Source organism: Gossypium hirsutum, chromosome D07 (assembly GCF_007990345.1).
Source record: "Gossypium hirsutum isolate 1008001.06 chromosome D07, Gossypium_hirsutum_v2.1, whole genome shotgun sequence".
Classification (NCBI taxonomy): domain Eukaryota; kingdom Viridiplantae; phylum Streptophyta; class Magnoliopsida; order Malvales; family Malvaceae; genus Gossypium; species Gossypium hirsutum.
In genome coordinates, this window is record NC_053443.1 from 20262763 (window position 1) to 20284815 (window position 22053).

The 22053-nt window shown below is 34.1% G+C and overlaps 2 protein-coding genes and 1 long non-coding RNA gene across 3 annotated transcripts; 1 reads left to right on the forward strand and 2 right to left on the reverse strand.

Annotated features, from left to right (window-relative positions):
* Window positions 1–1899: 1899 nt before the first annotated feature.
* On the reverse strand, window positions 1900–3073 carry LOC107956670 (protein SEED AND ROOT HAIR PROTECTIVE PROTEIN). The gene is made up of 2 exons (XM_016892252.2): window positions 2548–3073; window positions 1900–2450 (listed from the first exon to the last, which is right to left on the reverse strand). Exons 1-2 carry the CDS (start codon window positions 3002–3004, stop codon window positions 2113–2115), a joined length of 795 nt encoding a protein of 264 aa, XP_016747741.1. The 5' UTR covers window positions 3005–3073; the 3' UTR covers window positions 1900–2112.
* Window positions 3074–3518: 445 nt separating this feature from the next.
* Window positions 3519–11709, reverse strand: LOC107954262 (ATP-dependent RNA helicase DEAH13). Its single transcript, XM_016889769.2, has 12 exons — window positions 11556–11709; window positions 11024–11106; window positions 10832–10904; window positions 10595–10669; window positions 10459–10508; window positions 10299–10359; window positions 9817–10224; window positions 7572–7751; window positions 7241–7471; window positions 6979–7092; window positions 5651–6889; window positions 3519–5190 (listed from the first exon to the last, which is right to left on the reverse strand). Exons 2-12 carry the CDS (start codon window positions 11074–11076, stop codon window positions 3712–3714), a joined length of 3963 nt encoding a protein of 1320 aa, XP_016745258.1. The 5' UTR covers window positions 11077–11106; window positions 11556–11709; the 3' UTR covers window positions 3519–3711.
* On the forward strand, window positions 8260–10981 carry LOC107954263 (uncharacterized). Its single transcript, XR_001699470.2, has 3 exons — window positions 8260–9600; window positions 9682–9721; window positions 9911–10981. It is a non-coding gene; the product is annotated as an uncharacterized lncRNA (long non-coding RNA).
* Window positions 11710–22053: the final 10344 nt, after the last annotated feature.

The following is a 22053-nucleotide window of genomic DNA, read 5'->3' on the forward strand; positions in this document are numbered from 1 at the left end:
CCCTGATCCTGAGAATTTGAGGTAAGATTTGAAGCACGTTTTGAAGATATTTGATGAAAAAGTCGGTCCTACAACGCGTTTTCGACGACGAAGATTTTTTTCCTTTGCAATCCCACCCCTCTCCCACGCTTATAAAAGGGGGCTATCCCTCCATACTTCATCATCCCTAAACCCATCATCCTTCCCGGCCTATATCCCTTCACTTTACAATATTTCCCTCTCTCGATTTTCTTCCCCGCTTCAATGTTACAAATTTCCATCTCTAATAATTTTTTTTATTTGAGGTATTCTTGAGTTGTCGATGATGTGATATCGCTCTGAGACACACACATTTCATATATCTTATCGAGATGGGACCATTACCTTAAAAACCTATCGTGTGAAAGTCAGGTTCCGAGGTGATTTTGCTTTATACGATTATAGGTGGAAGTCTGTGTAGAGGTCTTGATCATCGATCGTTATGAGGTCATGGATCGAAGTATAACGGGGGAACCAGCTGATGGTCGTTATGCGGGCACGAGTTCAAACTTTTTGGATACCCGAAGATGCTGCCTTATAAATACCATACAAAAGTTTGAGGGCATAATCATAAGGAAAAATTATGGGGATTCCCATTATAATCGGTGTAACTTTTTTCTCCATTTCCACACAGCTGATACCTTTAACCTTCCTTCCTATCCAAAGGCCAGCACTGCTGTGGACGTAAGAGAACTCTCAGGTGGACAGCAACTGTTGCGGTGCAATAAAGGTGATGCTTCTTTCCGAGAGACAATAGTTGTCATTATTAAACAACCCATTAATAATTACAACCACTATTACGTCGACTCGAGTTTGACCTCTACTATGTCGGAACATCTGCTCTCCACCTAAGAGCCCTCTTGTGTCCACCTCGGTGTCAGCCTTCATAGAAGAATGAAATGTTAAAAATGTCGGGTGCATGGAAGTAAAGAAAAAAACTATGTTAATTACACCGAAAATCCCTCCGTTTTTTCTATAATTATGGCATCAATCTTATGTATGGTATATGTAAGGCATCATTTGCAGGTATCCAAAAAGCTTGAACTCATAACCGCATAACGACCGTCAACTGGCCCCCGGTTATACTCAAACCCATGATCGCCTCACGGCTGCTGACTGGGACCTCCACTTAGACTTCGACCCGTGACCGTATCAATCACTGTCACCCCAAAACCTGACTTCCATAAGATGAGTTTCTGAGATAATAGTCCTATCCCAGCATGACATATGAAATGTATGTGTTCTGAGACAATTATCGCATCCTCGACCCCTCAAATCTACCTATAAACTTGCATGGTTGTACTTCTAAAACCTTAAACCCTAATTCCTAAAAAAACCCTAACCCTAACGAAATTTTAAAAAAAAGCCGAGGAAAGCTCCAAAATGGACCTATTTTCTTAATTTAAAAAAAAGCCTAAAAGGCCAATTAAAAAAAAACTAGCACATATGGCTAATTTAGTCTAATATTTTGATGAAAACTAATCTTCTAAAAATAAAATTTGAAAAAAAAATAACCCACAATTAAAACATTTTCCACTGATTTATTTGAGAAATCGAAAAATTCTATTATGCCGAGGAGGCCTTCGTTCAATTGATAAGAGTGGAGGTCTAGGGTCGTGATTCGAGATTTGTCATGCACAATTTTATGTGTAGGTTTTCGAGTCGTCTTATTTGTGGTTGCCATGAATAGATTTTAGTCCGGTTAGTTCAATCCGTTTATTAACTTTAGTCTAGATTGGTTTGCGATGTAATGGTTTGATTCTGTATTGTGGTTACTCAAACTATCCATTTGTCATAATTTGATGCTTGTGATTACTTAGAACTTTATTAAAAAAAAATCTTACTCTCCTTACATAATTTATTAAAAACAAATGATATTCAAAATATTATAGATAGACCAATGTTCATTACAAGTTCCGGAAAGAGGCTACTACTGGAGCAAGCCAATCATCAAATCAAACAAGGTTCACTTAAAAAAAAGATGGAAATTAACACAGGAAAGAATCAACTCAAGTTGCCATCTCAAACTTCAAAACAGAATATCAAAATGGGGGAGGAAATTAGATTGTATAGTCAAGAAGAAAGGATTCAACTTTAGTAACCATATTTAGGGGCCGCCGCTGGTTTAGCTTGGGTGGTGTAGAAGAAAGGCCCCACAGAATACAATTTCGTCTTCTTCTCCTTTAGAACACGGAAAGCAGAAAGACGAGCACCCTCAATGGCTTTGTTGACATTAGTGGGAACATTGCAGGCCTCCAATGGAGAGCTTTTAAGGTACGCCTTGCACTCTTTAAGCTTCAACTTGTCACGACCTGGATCAGACAATGTAGCAAAGAAGTAACCTTTTGCATCAGTTGCTTTGCTGCAAATGGAGACAGTTCTCTCGGCCCCTACCTCATCAACAGCTTTACATGTTATCGTTGCAGAAGCCCCTGCTCATGCCAATAAATGAGAGAAATTAAGAAGCCAATTACACTCAATCAACACAAAATACATAAAGGGAGTATTAGGACTGTCTGAGTACATTACCTTGAATTGGGTAATACTTGGAACCTGTGTTACATAAAACAAGCCCTTGAACAGCAATGGAGATACGATTATTCATTTCTTCTGGTTTTGTGCCATCGTAAGACTTTTCTTCACCTTTTGGCTCTGGTTTAACGACGTATGGTTTTCTTTCATTTTCGGGTTTTTCACCTTCCTTTGTTTGCTTGTAGTTGTCTGGTTTACTACCATAATAATGTTTTTCTTCTTCAGGTTCAGGCTTGTGATTAGGCTTTTCCTCTCCTTCTGGCTTTGGTTTAATAACGTATGGTGTCGTGTAGTAACCTGCAGGCTTTTCATTTCCCTCAAGACTTGTCTTTGTATGTTGGTTGGGGCTTGTAGTAGTCTGGTTTGCTGCCATAATGAGGTATTTCTGCTTCATCTGGCTTTGCCTGAGGGCTGTCAGCCGGTATTCCATCGAAACCATATTTAGATGAAGCATCGCTCTAATCGCCAGCCGAAGCAATAACTAGCAATGAAAGTAGAAGGAAGGAGAATGGCAAGGAGAGACGTGGGAGAGCCATTGCGATATAGTAACTACTATATGAACAAAGAAAGGAAGATGGTGGATGAAGAAAGCGGCTCACAACGTTGCCTATTTATAGGGAAATTTGTTACCAATGATTATTGATTATGATTAATAGTTAGGAAATAAAATAAACAATGTAGGAACATTACGTTGGGTGCACGATCCCAACGTGATTTGTAGACTGGGGTACCACTACCTAAATAATCTAAATCTAATGTACATGGACACCTTTTCCTGCAACCCTAATGAAGATCGTCAAATGCTATGAAAATAGATACTAAAATCTTGTTAAAAATTAATCGTAAAAAAATTATATGCCTGAAGTTACATGTCCATTACAGGCAAAAAAGCGCATCACCAAGAAGTAAAAATGGAAATGTTATAGGCAGCTCGAAACCTGCCAGGTTAAGGGAAGGACACGTCATAGTTCTGAAACTAATGCTTTCACTTCATACTTGTACGAGATCAACTCTAAATGGTTCATTACATCAAAATTTCCTTCCTTTTACAATTACAGATTGTAATACAAGTTACAGACTCATTTTGAGATTTGCAAGAATCATAAATAAAATGAAATAAAATAGAGGTATTTTTCATTCCTAACTTTCAAATAAGCAACACTACTTTTTCCTTTTATCTCTCTTCAATCTCTTGGGAAAACGTTCTTGGGGCTCTAGGAAGACTTCAGAAAGCATCTCTGACCAAAGCTTTTCAAAATGTTTGTGGAAACTTTCTTGAAACCAGTCTAGAATTACTGAATGTAATGCTCTTGAATTGTCCTCCCATATCTTTCTTAACTGACCACAACTGTCAATCCTCCAGGTCTTGAACTTATGTAAAAGATTTCCGACTCGACTTAGACCATATGATTCTGGCTTTAAAATAATATCAGGAGAAGCTGACATGAATTGCTTGACAGACTTTAAGCATGGCAATACTTGACCTTCAAGCAAAGCATATGCAAATACTGTCACTCGATGTGCATTGCTACTGATCTGCAAATTATGCATTGGAAGTTGCCATAGGTGAGGCCCGAACGTGGGAACCACCCAACAATATACTTCATCTGTTTGAGGGTCGTAATAAGGTTTAGGATCAGTAAGAGGAGCAGAGAAAGTGCAATAAGACTTGGCATATTTAACAAGCCAATCCGATTTCACACTTGTTGCCCCATGCATGTATGGCCGCTTTGTCTGTAATAGTTCACTGTATACCAAGAACTCCGGAGCAGAACTTGAAAGAGATGAAGCGCGATGGAGAAAGACGGTTTCTGTAACCAAGCAGGCCTGATACCTAACTGTATTTACCTTCCTATCGCCTTCAGACGATCTTGAAACTCCTCTGATGCGTTTGGCAACCCTATCAGCCCAGCCAGCACAGATAGCTTGTCCTAAGAGCTCTTCCTCGTTCAGTAAAAGTGGGTACTTACTGGAGGCAACCCTCCAAGACTGCTCTACATCTTCCATGGTTCCATGAGTCCATAAGAAATCTTGTCCAACATCACAATGAACATTTTGATTAAAAACCAACTGAAGAAGCTGCTTTCTTAGCTTTGACATTTCCTCCATGGTTTTCAGATGTAATGCGTTCTCATTGCAGAAGTCCACTTGGCTTTCTGAAAGCTCAAAACACTGTAATGCATAAGCAACTGTCAGAGTATCACTACTAGGATTAGAGAATTTAGCTCGTGACATTTTGGCCAATTCTTTTAGCTTTCTTTTCTGTGATTTTTCTTTCTTGTTCAAAACTTTCTCACTATCTAAGGGATTAGATCCATCATCCCACTTTGGTTCATCAGTTTGATTATGGCTTTCTTCATATTGTATGACAAAAGGATTTGTCGAGCTCAAAACTGCAGCAGCTGCAACTGCATATCCAAGAACCAGATTAGCCCGGGCATAGCTTTTCACCCTTCTCATAATCTGGATAACAGTAAGGAGCATCCTTGAGTGGCGAGGACTCATTGGATAATGAGCCATGGCCTTCCCCACAGATGTCAACCTTCCACTGCCATCGAGTGCTTCAAGAGCTTTCAGACAACGCTCTGCTTCAACCAACGCAGTGGGTCCTGGAGAAGTCGGGAATGGGAAATTTGCAACCTGAAAAAAGTACAGAAAACGTGACATAGATATTCATTGGTGAACAACTTCAAGTTTTATACAAGTTAATGTAGATCAGGTAGACACCACAACATCTAAACCTTTAAGGAACCTTATTAAAAGGCCCATAACAGATCAAAAGTTATATGGTAACCAAAATGGGTATTACTAACTGCAAGTGAACCTAATAACAAAAATGTTCGCTTTAAAACTTCACCTTAGATTGACTTCAGATAATTTGGCAGAACTCAACCGCAAATAATCCCTCATCATAAATGTGCATTAGCCAAAACTTATAGAAAAAGTTTATAGGCTCAAATTTTGATAAAAGAAAGCAAATATTTATGTGTCTAGGGATCCCAAAGTTAACCCATAAAGTATCTGAATAGGCACCATATAGACCCTAATATGAAACAATTCTAGAGAGAAAGATGAACAACAAAATATATGCAAAGCTCACCTTATCGATGCCCATGGATTTCATAAGAAGAACAACACCATCAACAGGTATTTTAGATATCTCAGCGCAAGAGAAATCAGGCAGTATGTTACTAAAAACTGCTGAAGAACAGAGACGATAACAATGGCCAGGACCGGTTCTTCCAGCTCTTCCTGCTCGTTGAGCAGCAGATGCTTTACTTATCCATTGGATCTCATAGGTTTCCATACCATTGGTAGGATTGTAGTTCTTAACCTTTTCTCTCCCAGTGTCAACTACATACTTTATTCCAGGGATGGTTAAAGAGGTTTCAGCCACATTGGTGGCAACAACAACGAGCCGCTCTCCATCCTTCACCTCCTCAAATACACAAAGTTGTGCAGCTGCAGGTAGCATGGCATAAAGTGGTAGAACTCGTAGGGCACCAGTATTGAGGCCTCTATTACCTTCACTAACTTTTTCAATGGGAGCAGAGGGTTGCTCTAAGCTGTTCTCTGGATTGATGGAGACAGCCTCTTGTCCCTCAGGATTAGAATCTAACATATTTTTCCCAGACAAAGCTTCAAAAGCAGCCTTCAGTGAAGCAAGGTTTCCATCCCCTCCCAACACATCAACCAAGTTACCACTATTTTCCATGGATTTTTTATCCAATGTGTTGCCATCCTCATCAAAAGTTTCCAGTTCGCTATCCGTCTCTGAATCATAAGAAGCATCTGAATCATCCTCATGATAATCATACTGATCTTCATCATATGAGCTGAACCTGTCAGTCTTCTGGTGGGCTGAGTCTTCATTAGTCTCAAATGCATCACTAATATCCTTCATATTAATGTCCTCAACTGAATTTATTTGAGAGTTAGGAGCAGCCTCAGTACTTTTGTCCCCTTTAGAAATGTTAGTGATCACACCCTTGGAAGCCTTGCGTAACCTCCGGCACAAGTACTCTACTTCTCTCTGTCCAGTGACAAAAACAAGTATGCCACCTGGTGGAAGCCTCTTATGTATAGACATGACCTTTTTGAAGGCTTGACCAATATAATCCACAAGCTCTGTTCTCTTTGAGAAATGTATCGTGACGGGATATTGCCTAGTAGGAACCTCGATTACAGGAGGAGGAACACAAAATAACCTTCTCCCAGAAATGAAGTCCTCCACTCGCAATGTAGCACTCATCAAAACAAGGTTTAATGGATATATCATGTTTTCAGGGCTTATACTTTGTCCTGAAAGAACCATCTGTTGTTGCTTCTCATACAAATCCTGCCACAATTACAGCAAGGATAAAGGTATATATATAAGAGAGGAAATTATGTTCATTGACCCAAGGTAGAGCATCTTTCAATTTTCACCTGCCGAAGTCGAATTACCCGAGAAAGCATTCCAATAAGTATGTCTGTGTTCAAGCTCCGCTCATGAGCCTCATCCAGAACAATGACAGAGTAGCGCTTTAATAGAACATCATTCTGAACCACAAAATGTGAAGATATATGATAAGAATATTAAACTGGAAGTACTAAAGGAAGAATGCAAGATATTTATTTTTTATACATAGTCATCACTCATCAGTATTACCACAAAGATAAAAACAGTATTAGAACTTGGAAGTAAAACCTGAACTTCTCTAAGTAAAATCCCATCAGTCATAAACTTGATAGAGCATCTGTCTCCAATCTTCTTGTCATGCCTAACTTGAAACCCAACTTCTTTACCTAGATGAAGGCCAAGCTCAAAGGCAACTCGCTTAGCAGTAGCAAGGACAGCAACACGGCGGGGTTGAGTAACACCAATGACACCACTTCTAATAGTAGACTGGTTTGAACCAAATCCGGCTTCATAAAGAAACTAAAACATTGGAGAATAGGGTAAAAAACAGAATCATCAAATGGAAAAAAAGCTTCTAGATCCCACTAAGTAGACAGAATCATGCATCATAAAACCATACCTGTGGAACTTGTGTGGTTTTACCACAACCAGTCTCTCCACAAATAATTACAGTAGAATTCTCATTTATAGCCTCCATTATTTCCTGCTCCATCATGACTATTGGAAGATCCTTCCTTTTGTTCTCAATCTCATCTGGCCTTGAAACATGCACTACAACAGTTGAGGCAGAAAGAGGTCCCTGGAAGAACAAAGTTCATTAGGAGAAGTCATGTTGAAATCAAATTTAGGTCTCTTATCTGGTGATCCTTACAATAATCCCAGTTATTATCAAATCCAAGCAGGAATAGATTTAATGGCCAAAGCCCAGTATCTACTTCAACAAAAATCTTATTGCTTTTGGACTGATGGACGAAGAATATTGGCATATGATGCTAGAGTTGGATATCGCCAAGATGATAGAAGTAAAGAATCTGTTCAACTATTAAAAAAGATAGTTGACATGGAGATCGACGATTTTCCATCTCAAATAATTGAAGAAATCAAAAATACATGTGAAAGTTGGAACTCACCAAGATTGTCAATTAATTCATTAAATCTAGATGAAATTGAAGAAATGAATCTAGATAATATCCAAAAAGGATAGAAGAAAAGACAGAAGAAGCTACTTAGGAAAAACCAACAAAGAAAAAGACCAAAAAAGGAAGCTATATGGAAGAAACCACAATTGCATCCAGACAAAAAAAAGAAGCAACGGGGAAGCAACCACATCTATGTCCAAACAAAAAAGGAAGCAACATGGAAGCAACCACATCAGGACAAAAAATATCATCAAATCAAAGATGAGACATCATCCTTATCAAGAAACTATGCGAGATTCAAATGAAAGTAAACAGAGTTCAGAATTTCTCCTATAAAAGGAGATGGAGGAAGCCTAAGAAGGGCATTCAAGTGGGTTTGAAATTTTCCTCCAAGTTACTTCTCATCCACCATCCTCCCCTATTTTGTAAAACTAGTAGTAAAGGAACGGTTTTACAAAATAGGGAAGGATAGTGGATGAAAAGTAACTTGGAGAAAAAATTCAAACCCACTTGAATGCCCCTCTTATACTAGTTTTACAAAATAGAGGAGGATGGTGGATGAGAAGTAACTTGGAGAAAAATTTCAAACCCACTTGAATGCCCCTCTTAGGCTTCCTCCATCTCCTTTTATGGGAGAAATTCTGAACTCTGTTTAATTTCATTTGAATCCCGCACAGTTTCCTAATAAGGATGATGTCTCATCTTTGATTTGATGATATTTCTTGTCCTGATGTGGTTGCTTCCATTTTTTGTCTAGATGTAATTGTGGTTTCTTCCATGTAACTTCCTTTTCGGTTTTTTTCTTTGTTGGTTTTTCCCAAGTAGCTTCCTTTGTCTTTTCTTCTATCCTTCTTGGATATTATCTAGATTCATTTCTTCAATTTCATCTAGATTTAATGAATCAATTGACAATCTCGGTGGAAGAATATTGGCATATGATGATGGAGTTGGATATCGCCAGGATGATAGAAGTAAAAAATCTGTTCAACTATTAAAAAAAGATAGCTGACATGGAGATTGACGATTTTCCATCTCATATAATTGAAGAAATCAAAAATACATGTGAAAGTTGGAACTCACAAAGATTGTCAATTGATCCATTAAACCTAGATGAAATTGAAGAAATGAATCTAGATAATATCCAAGAAGGATAAAAGAAAAGAAAGAGGAAGCTACTTAGGAAAAACCAACAAAGAAAAAAACCAAAAAAGGAAGCAACATGGAAGCAACCACATCAGAACAAAAAATATCATCAAATCAAAGATGAGACATCATCCTTATCAAGAAACAGTGCGGGATTCAAATGAAATTAAACAGAGTTCAAAATTTCCCCTATAAAAGGAGATGGAGGAAGCCTAAGAGGGGCAATCAAGCGGGTTTGAAATTTTTCTCCAAGTTACTTCTCATCCACCATCCTCCATGTCAAAACACCTCAATTAAGCCAAAAACAGAAAACAGCAGATGAACAAGCAAGAAAACAGAGAAATTAAGTTGGAAATTTTAATTGAAGTAACTTTTTTATGTCCAACCTATCTTGCATATGATTTCTACTTTTTCATCACATCTAATACTTTCTAGCTTGACTTACAGGAACATAGGCAGAAAGCTTGGTAAACATTAAATCTCAAGTGTATGATACCTAACCAAATATCATATCTATATAATCTCTCTTTAGTAGCATTTCTTCCTTCAAATGATTTGTTAGACTTTCAAAATCCAACTTACCATAGACATGGTGCTTTTTCTCCCATCATCTACCGGCAACTTAGGAATAGAGGTTTCCATGCCTTCTTCTAAAGGTGCATCATTGTTCTTGCAGAAAGCCTCCATAGTTGGTAAGGTATCAACATAACTGCAGCTTGCAGATAGGTCCTTACAAAAAGCCAGCTTTTGAGAAGATGCCAAAGAGTCACCCGCATGTTTTGCAACTTCTTTTTCCACTTTGATGGATTGCTCAATCTGATTTTGGCTAATATCCTTCCTCGAGTTTAATTCCTCCAACTCAATTTCAGGTTCTGATGAAGACGAAAGATCACCATCTCTCACTTTAGAAGATTTGGCACTACGTGGAACTTCTAAACCTACTTTAGAAAATTGAATAGCTGTCCTCCGTTTTTCCCGTGTTGTTTCAGCCTATTAAAGCAAGTTCATGTTAAGCATAATAACTATTTCCTATTATTAAAATTGGTAGACTCAAAGATACAAACCTGACCGATAGTTTTTGAGGACTGAAGCAAGGAATATACATCTTCTGGAATCTTGTATTTCCTGAAAATGTTAAGTGTTGTAGCACTTGTCAAACATTCAACAACGTTTCCAACAAAAGACAAAGTAGGATAAATTATTTAAAAGGGAAAGGAAAAGTACTCCAATGCCTCAATGCTCTTTGCTAGAAAAAGTTCTTTCTCTTTCTCTTCCTGCACCAACAAATAAGAAGTCATCCGCCTAACTCAACAAATGAAGCAAAGCAAGTTGGTATGAATCATCAAGGTAGGGCAAGAACCTCTATCTTCTTCAACTTTCTTATCTGAGATTTACTCAGTTTAGGGTTTTGTTTCCCTTTAACCCTTTGAAGTTCCTGTAGACACAAGCATTTAACCACGACTTCATACTTTATATGATAAAAGAAAAAAAATCAAGGGCAAGATTAAAGCAGTGCTATCATTGGCATCCAAACTACACCACTACCAAGGGTAAGATAAACCCTTTCAAGCATTGCCATCACTGCTACTATTTATACCTGATCCTTCCCTCTCCTTTTCTTGCTTCTTTTTGTAGGCAAGATTAAAGCATTGCTGTCACTAGCTTCCAAACTACATATGTATGCAAACAGCATTCTGTTAATGTCTATGCCAATACTAAGAAATCAAAAAACACTCGTTTTCTATAACTTGGCAGAAAATAAACAGAGCAAATTAAACAGTTCACATACCTCAATGCATCTTGTCCGTTCTTCAACTCTACATGTGGGCAAGAATTTTCCATTTTTCCACCCTAATACAAGTTCATGAAAACCTGGAAAAGAAAAGTAAGGCAGTTATCTCCAATTCATCCAATTCAAGTCCTATCTCCATTTTATAATACTACTAAGGTAGTAAAGTTGTTTAATAGAGCTGTATAAAAACAGCTATGAGAACAAGGCTGCAATTGAAATGGCCATAATTGAATTCCATTAGAAAATAACGTGGAAAAAGGGTTTAAGTTGTCAACAGGGTTTAAACAGCGGCGATAACAGTCCGCTATTTCCGCTTAACCGAATAGGAATTTATTTTTAAAAAATACTCTTCTTCTCGATAAAGCAAACAGACAGAGTATAGATGGATGGAAAAGAGTAACAAGCAGTAGGATCGAAACCTGAAAATAAAATATAGCAGAGCGACGCAGATGACGGGAATTAATTATTAAAATCTCAGGAATCGAGTAGGAATCAATCTTCAAGTTAGTTTAGGGTTTCAAAAAATTACCAGTTTTTAAGTTTCCTGGTCTGACGGGAACTTGAAGGCAAGGCAAGTCAAGGAACAGGAGGAGGAAGAAGCGAGGGAGAGGTCCGTTTAGCGGCGGGATGTAGGAAGTGAGTTGAGAGGGGGTGGAGAATTTTTTTATTTTTTTTTAAACTCATTTTTTTATATATAATTGGCATAATATCATAAACGGCCCCTATAATTAATCAAATTTAGGGTGTTTTTATTTCAATATAGTGAATTTTTTAATTAATTTCATAATACATTTTATGGTATAATTAATGTATGGCCAAATTTTTGGAGCTTATTAAAATTAAGGTAATGACATCCGACATTTTTTTTGTAAAATATTTAAATTGGAATGGTTTATTTGTAAATAAAATTTAAATTTGGATGTTATAAAAAAATTTAAAGTGGAAGATGTTAGACGAATTAGCATGGAGGTTCCATCCAAAGTGTATAGTTTTTTGCTGAAAAATATCAAACCACCTCAATTCAATGGGATTGATGTAAAACTAAGGGGATATCAAACAATCACTCCAACATAAACTCAAACAATAGACAGGGTCATTTAATATTTTTCATAAGAAAATAATAATAATCTACACCCATTGCACTTAACTATGACTGATACGAGCACCCGCCACATTTTTAGTTCAAGAAGTAAACTTGAGACCTAACTTTGGATGGGATCCGCACATCTTTAGAGTTGAGAAAGATTATCAAAATTTTGAAAATAAAAATAAATAAATCTTGGTTTAAAATGGATAGATTCAATATTTTAAGTTTCAAGAAAATTAATATTTCAATTCTTGAAATTCTTGGATCAATAATGGATTTCTTAATGTGGGATTTGCTTGGACGATCATCAGAGTTAAAAACTTGAAGAAAACAAGCTCCAACAATCCATATCAACCTCCGTAGAGTTTCGGCCCAATTTGAGCCCATTTGAACATCATTAGGCTTAATTATGCTTTATTTTCGCCTAATCTATTTTTGACCAATTTGAACAAATTTGTTTAAGTCCAATTATGTTATTTACTTGTTAAAATTTAGTCAAATGTCCTATTTGTTACATCCAAAAAATAGGTTAAAAGAAATTGAGTTAATGAACTTGAAATTTTCTTGCTCTAACTTTTAAGTTATGTTTGAGCGATTATGAAAAGAATGAGTATCTGACCTAATGGTTAATAAGTAGTGTAAATACACCTTGAGACTCAAATTTGATTCCCTTTGTTTATATTTTATTTATTATTTTTATTTAAGCCAATGTCGTCCATATCCTTAGTTAGCTATCAGATTTCAATCCGATTCAAACAATAAAAAAAATTATTTTTTTATCTTTTCCTTCTTTCTTTTTTTTTTCCTCTTTTCTCTTCTTTTTGCCATCCCTCTTTCCCTCTTCCTCTCATCTCTCAATTTTTCTCTACACTTTCTCACTTGTGCCGCCCCTACAACCTAGTTTTCTCCATTGTTGTGCCGTCCATATCTCCTCCATTTTTATTGTTTTATTCTGTTTGTTTGCTGTCATTTTTACACCTTTCTTGGTTGAATCTTTTACTACCGTTACAACATTATTGTAGGCCCTTTTGTTGCTGGTTTTTCTCTTGTGCTGCTGCCCAAAAAGTCTTCATTTTGCAATTATTTGTTTCTTCTATTTGCTATCGTTTTCCAGCATTTTTCCTTCTTATTTGGTTGTTTTTTTTTATCACCAAAATTGCCCCATTTTCTGTCCATTTAACATCCTTATTGTCGCACAAAACAGCCCCCTTTTGCTGCCAACTTTTGTGGTGTTGCCTCCCCTTAGAAACACCAAAAGAAGCTGTTGTTTTTCTTTTCATTTGTTGCACATCCTTACTCCCATTTTTATTTCTATTCGGCTAGCAAAATTAACGTCAAAATTTATACTAATATTACCATTCACTATTAATCTAATTATACCGTTTCATAGCCTAATGCAAACATCAAAATGTCACTTTAAAATTACACATGAGATTAACAACATTTACCTGAAACATATTCATTATTTGCCATTTAGAACCCGAACCTAAATAACTAACCACTCAAGCATAAATTATATGCATACTTTGCCTTCACAAATCATACCTAATCAACCAATATACAAACCAACAATTATACCTAACTTATTTTATAAGAACTTATGCATTATATACCGTGAAACATACTTCCATAATAAGCTTAAAACATGATCGAATTCTCACAAACATTAACACCATAATCAAGCCATTTTCGCATGGCTATTTATACACAAAATTTAAAAATCAAACATATCAAAACCAGCCTATACATGCCATATGTCTTAATTACAAACTTCAAAAGTACCGAATAATAGTCGATAGTGTGACGATGATCCTTGACGATCCCCGAGCTCGAAGCTAGCTTTCAAAAACCTATAAAATGTCAAATAAACACACAAAGTAAGCTTGAATAGCTTAAAAAGTCATAAGCAAATAAAACATCACGAGTACATCCATAATTCAATTCGAAATAACCGAATCTAATTAGTTCCATACACATGTACAATCACATTTCTCATGTAACTCTTATGATCACATCATATATCAACTCTTACCTTTTTCATAATCATTTAACTTCGTACGTACCTGAACCATTTAGCTCGTTTTTACGTTCGATCTTAACTCGATATTGACTGTTGAACCCTTTGGAATTAAATAGGATACTCAGATAACTCGAAAAGCTCATTCAATGCCAACGTCCCAGACGTGGTCTTACATGAAATCAAATATCGATGCCACTGTCCCGACAGGGTTTTACACGAACTCCTATAAGATGTCGATGTCCCAGATATGGTCTTACACGTAAATCGCAAATTAATGCCAATGTCCCAAACATGGTCTTACACGTAATCACCTATCGGAATCCTATGTCATGATATAAGTATCCTAACTATTCCTAAGGTTCGTATAGGGCTTTCAGACGTCGTAATTCGATTGATTCAAACTCATAAGTAATACTCTCATGCTTAATTCAATTCGGCATATACACATACATTTGTAATAATTCAATTCGGCACTTATAAAATATATATACATTCAAATTTAACGATATATAATTACTTATGTACTTACCTCGTACTGACACGAACGGACCGGAATGACTAATCAACAACTTTCGACTTCCCTCGATCCAAATCCGATTTCTTCTTTTCTTGATCTAAATCAATTCAAATTTAGCTTATTTAATTACAAATTCCTTCAATTACATCCAAAAACACATAATTGGGAATTTTTCACTTTAGCCCCTAATATTTCACATTTTCACAATTTAGTCCCTATTTCAAAACAACACAAAATATTTAAAATTTCATTAAACTCTAGTTAGGCCGAATTCTTCCTATGTCCCTAGCAGCCCATTAATTTCATTTATTTCACATTTTGGCCCCTCAATTTGCAAATTTCACAATTTAATCATTAATAAGCATTTTTATCAAAAATCACTTAATTAAACATAATAATCTATCAACAAATATTTATTTTTCATCATCAAACAACAAAAACATCAAGATATCATCAATGGTAAATCTCCAATTCATCACCAAATCCAAAAATTAAAGCATGGGATAGCTAGTATACGAAGCAACAATCCCAAAAACATAAAAATTATCAAAAACTGAGAAAAAACATACCTTAGTCAACAACCAAAAGTGTCGAACCCAATTTTGCTCATAAACTTTATTTTCCTTCGTTATTTTCGGCAATAAAGATGAATGGATCACTAATTTTCATGTTTTGTTTTATTATACAAAGCTTATTAACATAATTATCATATTAACCTTAATATTTAAATTACAAAACACATAATGGTTGTCTATTTTTGACCATGCAATATTCTAATGATTAAATTACCACATAAGGACTCTATTTAATAAAAGCAATAGCAAATAGGTACCTTTACATATAGCATTCTAATTTTGCATTTAACGCGATTAAATCCTTTTAATTAAATCAAGCACACAAACGATAAAATTTTCACACGAAACTTTCACATACATAAATTAACATACTGTTGACTCCAAAATAATGTTAAAATATTTTTTTGACTCGAATTTAGTCCCGAAACCACTATTCTGAATAAGGTCTAAACCGGGCCGTTACAAACCATGAAGCATAAGTGTTGTTTCGGTAGTGATCTAACATCGCTTTCCTTGTCGTTATTTTTTTTTGTTATGGTCGAATGCCTCTAAGGCCTTAACCAATTTTTTTAGCTACTAATTTTTTATGATTTTTATGTTGAAGGATCGAATCTAAACTTCTCGGATCAACAGTGACAACGAACTTAATTCGCATTTCCGTTTAGTAGCAAAATAGCGTAAGTTTATTTACCGAAGTTGGATCTAAAGTGTCGCTTATGTAGTACTAATTGGTTAAACCCCATAAAGGTGTTTTAGGTTGATTCTAACATTATTTTGTCATGTTATTTGATTAGGTTTGTTCGGTTTTAAGTCGGGAGAAATTGCAAATTAGCAATTGGGCTACGAACTAGCGTAATTCAGATGTGGGACTTAGTTAAATGTGAATTGTGTATGTGAGTACTTCTTGTTTGATTTGGCCGAATGATGATGAGTCTTTGAGAGTTGTTCGATTGATGCTTATGTTTGGTGTTTGGCTTAATTGTGTATGTACCCTTCGAGGGGGAAACCGAATGCACATATATTTCTTTTTTATACATGTCGAATGTGAAGTGCGGATCTTACCTTTGTGTGTATTGTTTGTAATTGATATTATGTGTTAATAATAAATAAATTAAGCTTGCTGGTTTGGGCATGGCCGAACAGCCTAAAGTCAAACTAGGGAAATGTTGAGCAAGGTATGTATCAAGTAATTTGGTCGAATCTTAAAGGCCCTGTTTGGGATCGCCTGAATACGAAATCGCCATATGTGATTGTCAGATGGTTTGCCTTTATTAAAGTTGATTATTTGCATGATTGTGACAAGCACTGTATTGTATATTATGAAAATTGTTATTGTTCATTGGTTGCATTTATAACATGCGACTCTTTGTGACACTGCTCGAATTGCATATTAAGTATGCATTGATTGTATTGTACTTTGTATGTTTGTTACATACCATTGATGCCATTGATTGATTGACGAAAAGTGTGCAAGTCATACAGTGAAACTGTTACCAAAAGCACGTTAAACAGGCCATTGTTCTGCACTATAACTATTTCTATCATGCATGATTGTGCTTCATTCATGGAATGTCATTTGCATTGCATGGGAATTAGGATTTATGGGTAACAGAGGAGTGCCGTGGAGTTTTGGCAGTATTTAAATCAGCAATATTGTTGTCAGTGCACTGCACTTGAGTATTGTAGGAGGTACTGAATATTGGTGGCTTGACCACATCATTAGCAGCACCGTTTGCATCTTATTGGTAGCTTGTCTACATTATTGGCGGTTTACCGTAATTTACTGGTAACTTATCTGTATTTATGGTGGCTCATCCACATTACCGACAACTTGTCTGCAAATTATTATTGGTGGTTTTTCCACACTGAGCTACTGTAACACCCCTTACTCGAGACCGTTGTCGGAGTCGAGCACGAGGCATTACTTAACTTATCTTACTAATTCGGAGTATAAAAACTTGTTTGAAAATTTATTTCACTATTTATAGCAAATCTGTCCAATTGTGCAGTAGTTACTAAATTTATTATAACTCGAGCTACGAGACTCAAAACTTAATTCCGTAAATTTTCCTTGAAACTAAACTCATATATCTTCTTACCATAAAATTTTTAGAATTTTTGGTTCAGCAAATTAATACATTTTATTAGATAAATTCTCCCCTATTTCACCACTTATCTGTCCTGACCTCTTGTCACTAAAAATAAATTTTCTCATTGTAGGATTTTCATATGAAGTTATTACTTGTTTCTACAGAAAATAGACTCAATAAGGAATCTAAGTATGTAAAATAAAACTCATAAATATTTTTGTACAATTTTTAATGATTTTCTAAACTCAAAACAGTGGACACCAAAAACTGTTCTGACCCTGTGTCACGAAAATTCAAATATCTTAAAATATAAAACTCTTTTTGTTAAACCGATATTTTTCCATGAAAATAGACTCAACAAGCTTTAATTCCATATATCATTCACCCTCTAATTCATTTTATACTATCCTAGGTGATTTTTCTAAGTCACATCACTGTAGCTTCTTGAAATCTGTTTATTTGCAAACTTTTACTCTTTCATGATTTATCATCTAAATATACATATTACCAAACATATTCATACTTAACCATTTTAAAAGCCAAACATTATCACATACTCACACATCTTCCTTTAGCAATATCATAGATACAAACATTCAAAATGACTAATCCCTATACATCACTTAGGTATAAACATTACTTAGGTACATGCCACGTTATCAAAAGAAAGGTACATCACTAAAGTTTCTCTGAAGTCGGGATTACTTTGGATGCTGGAGCGACACTGGTTTTCTACTAACCTGCACATGGAAACAACCGTACGCTGAGCATGGGAATACTCAGTGGTATTACCATAATTCAAATTAATTACATTAATCGATAAATTATATACATTTAATTTATGTCTATAATTATTCGTTAATTGTCTCGTACTTTAAAACAACTTGATAATTAATAACAATAAGCAATATTTCAATCTTGTATTTAATTGTATTCATACCTTATTTCACTATCTCAATTTTATTGGATTTTTCAACATTTCATTCTAGTAACTCATTTCAATTCATACAAATTCAATCAATTTATCAACTCATTCATTATCATTTCTATTTATATTCAATTTATACTTTTAATCATTTAATAAACATTTAATACATTAAATCAACTTGTTTCAACAACAATAACAATAATAACTATCTTTCAATTCGATTCATTCAGTTATAATCAATTTTACACTTATAATCTTTTAACACTCAATTTATACATTAAATCCATAAATAAATTTCAATAACTTGTATTCAATTAATTCAAGTATTATTTCACTATTTCTAATTATTTCATTTTCACTTCTCATTTTTTTACATCATTTCATATTGTCAAAAATCTATTTCATAAAATTTAACCTTATCTGTTTCTTGAACCATAATTCCTACCTTTCGCATATGTCATATCATTCAGATTTAGTTTTATCAGTAACTTTATTTCATTTGCCCCTATTAACTTGACTCGGACTCGGCGGATACACGGATTCCAACCAAACACACCAGTAAACAGTAATCAGTAACGGTAGCAGTAACAATAACAGTAACAGTATTCAACACACAAAGTGTTGAATCTGTAACAGTAACAGTAATAGTATTCGACACACAAAGTGCCGAGTCGGTAACAGTAACAGTAACAGTAACAGTATTCGACACACAAAGTGCCGAATCAGTAACAGTAACAGTAGTCGGCACATAAGTGCCTGATCAGTAAGCCGACAAATACCCCGTACTCTTCCATATCCTATGGCGTGCCAACTATATCCGACTAGCCCGACTAGTTAATAGGGTATTTAAATTCACTTTTCAATATAATTTCCATCTTAGTTCAGTATCAATTATAAATTCCTTATTTCAATCAGTTTCACAATATTACAGTAATTTATTACTTCAGTAATTTCATAATTCAATGCATTATACATAACAATATTCAGTATTTTCACAACTCACTCAATACTCAAAACAATATCCAGTATTCCATAATTCAGTTCAGTATCAGTCTCACATATCAATTTCCACTTTCTCAATCCAGTTCCAATAAAATCCATATCAATCACCAATTTCAATATTCCAGTTCAATTCAATGATTCAATTAAAACCATTTCAATTTCTATTCAATAATCACATTTCAATTTCACTTTCTCAATTCAATATTCATCTCATTTACTCACCTACAATCACAATTCAATCTAATTTCATTCAGTTCAATATCAATACTTAATTTCAATAATTATATTTACTAGAAATCTACTCCATACAAAGCAATATTATCATACCAAATTTCTTACCTTATTTATTTACCATACATTCTAATTAAAACACAATAATTAATAATAATTAGATTTGAATTATGGTAATACTAACCGAAATTTCTCTCGAGTCACTCCTTGTTCACCTTCTCCTTTCCTTTCTCGGACAATAACTCTTGCACGACATTAGCTACGTAATTAAACAATTAAAAATCATTAATACACAATTTCATTAAAATAGTTCCTTTTGTACCTAAACTTTACCCAAATTCTAATTTAATCCCTTATCAATATTAATTTTATTTTCTCATTCTAACTCCATATTCTCTCTTAATTCTTACTACAAACTCAATTTAGCTCTTCAATTTCACCATAAATCCCTAATTTCGGGATTCTTTCAATTTAGTCCCTCCTTTTCAAAACTTACACTTTATTTTACAATTAAATCCTTTACTAACTTCTAACTTGAAATTAAATCAATTTAACCCCTAACACTTCAATTTATTCAACATGAATAACATCTAATAATCAACTAACTTTCAAAATATCAACATAAATCAAGTAGTATTTATCTCTAGGATTCCTAAAACATCAAAACTAAGAGAAAATGGACTAAATTGACTTACCAAATGAGCTTAGAACCTCAAAACCTCAATTTTCTCTTTTCTTTCTTTCTTTTCTTTCTTTCCTTCTTTCCTTCTCTGTTTCGTCCGTGCTATTCTGTTTCTATTCTCTTTTCTATCTTTTATTTCATTAGTTTAATATAATAACAATAAAATAATAATATAAAATTATTTACTTAAATAATAAGTAAATGTGTAATAATTACTAATATATGTATTTTATTTTTTCACATTTCATCATATACACCATACATTTGTCAACAATTTTGTTTATTTATAATATAATAATATAATAATATAATATAATATAATATAATATAATTTACAATATAATAAAATAATAATATACTTCGAAAAAAATCTCAGATTTTATCATGCATATGCCGCCTCATTTATGAGACTTGGCATATTTACCTATTTAGTCCTTTTAACTTTTCTTTAATCTATAATTAAACTTTTACTCTTGTTGCAATTTAGTTCTTTTTATTCAATTAACCATCGGAACATTAAAATTTCTTAACGAAACTTTAATACTACCCTAATGACACTCCGTAAATATTTATAAAAATATTTATGGCTCAATTTATAATATCGAGGTCTCGATACCTCATTTTCGACCCAATTTTCCTAATAATTTCTTTTAAATCACAAAATTCGCTAATTCAAAAATATTTCTAAAATCACGCTGAACTTATAATTATTAATTAATAAATTTTTTTAACGTTTTCATCAGATTTAGTGATCTCAAATCACTATTCTGACACTACTGAAAATTGGGTTGTTACAGCTACGACTCCTAATTGTTTTGTTGATTAAATAGATGAGTTCTAAGAAACTCGTATTGTGTAGCGGATGGATGGGTAGGACCTTATTGCATTGTCATTCTTGAGCATGTATATGCATAAATGTTGGAAGCACCATGATTCTGTGAATTCTATGTACCATTGTGATTACCGATAATCTGTTAGTTTTTGTGTTCAATTGTTAAACGAGTTTCTTGCATGATTTGTAAGTTATGCATATTCTGTTTGCCTTTAATTAAGACTCGCATTGACTTTTTAAGCTCATCCCATTAGTTTAACATTTTTTAGGTAAGTCTCAAGGTTAAGGCTCAAATTTCGCAATTTGGAGGTCTCATCTTTTTTTATTAAATAAAGTATTTAATTTTTTATTTTTTATTTATTTGGTTTGTAACAATTAATTTTACGAATTGTGGGATGAGATTAGATTTTGGGATGTATTTAGTTATTGCATGCATGAATATTAAGAATTGGATAAGTTAAATAATTGTCTAAATTAATATTTTTTCATTAAAGTTAGTAATTATGGTTTTGTTAACAATTATGGTTTTATTAACAAATTGTGAACACTGGTTTTTCCATTGCAAAACTGGATTTTTTTGGAAGCTAAATATGTAATATGTTTTTAAAATTAATGAGAATCTTTTTAATTGGAATTTTAATTAAACTTTGCAAAAAAAGATGCCCACTACAGTTTTTTGAAAAATAATCGATTGCTTTGAAAATAAATTTCTGAGAGTCTGCTTGATTTTTCTGGACCATTTCAGTGGCTGATGTGACTTTCAAAATTTAATCATAATTCATGGGCTGGGTTGGGGAGGTTACACTATTTATATAGGCTAGTCGAATTTTCATTTTAATTTAGTAAGTTTATACTTAGCTTCTTTTTTTTTCATTTAGTTCTTTACATGTTACTTGTAGTTTAAGTAATCTTAATTAAAGTAAGATTAGAACATTTAGTTTTTAGGTTTTTTTTTTTGTTTGAAAAGGGTTGTCCCTCTTATTATTAATGTTACTTGTTATTTAGGTAATCCTAATTAAAGTAGTATCAGAACTCTCAATTTTTAGGTCTTTTTTTTGTTTGT

Coding starts and splice junctions, on each gene's coding strand:
- LOC107956670 (XM_016892252.2), bottom strand. CDS start 3,004: ATGCTTCATCTAAATATGGTTTCGATGGAATACCGGCTGACAGCCCTC. Junction 2,451..2,547: donor CAAGTATTACCCAATTCAAG/GTAATGTACTCA, acceptor TGGCATGAGCAG/GGGCTTCTGCAACGATAACA.
- LOC107954262 (XM_016889769.2), bottom strand. CDS start 11,076: ATGGAAAATTCTTGCCCACATGTAGAGTTGAAGAACGGACAAGATGCA. Junction 7,472..7,571: donor AAACCACACAAGTTCCACAG/GTATGGTTTTAT, acceptor CCAATGTTTTAG/TTTCTTTATGAAGCCGGATT. Junction 5,191..5,650: donor AATCCATGGGCATCGATAAG/GTGAGCTTTGCA, acceptor TACTTTTTTCAG/GTTGCAAATTTCCCATTCCC.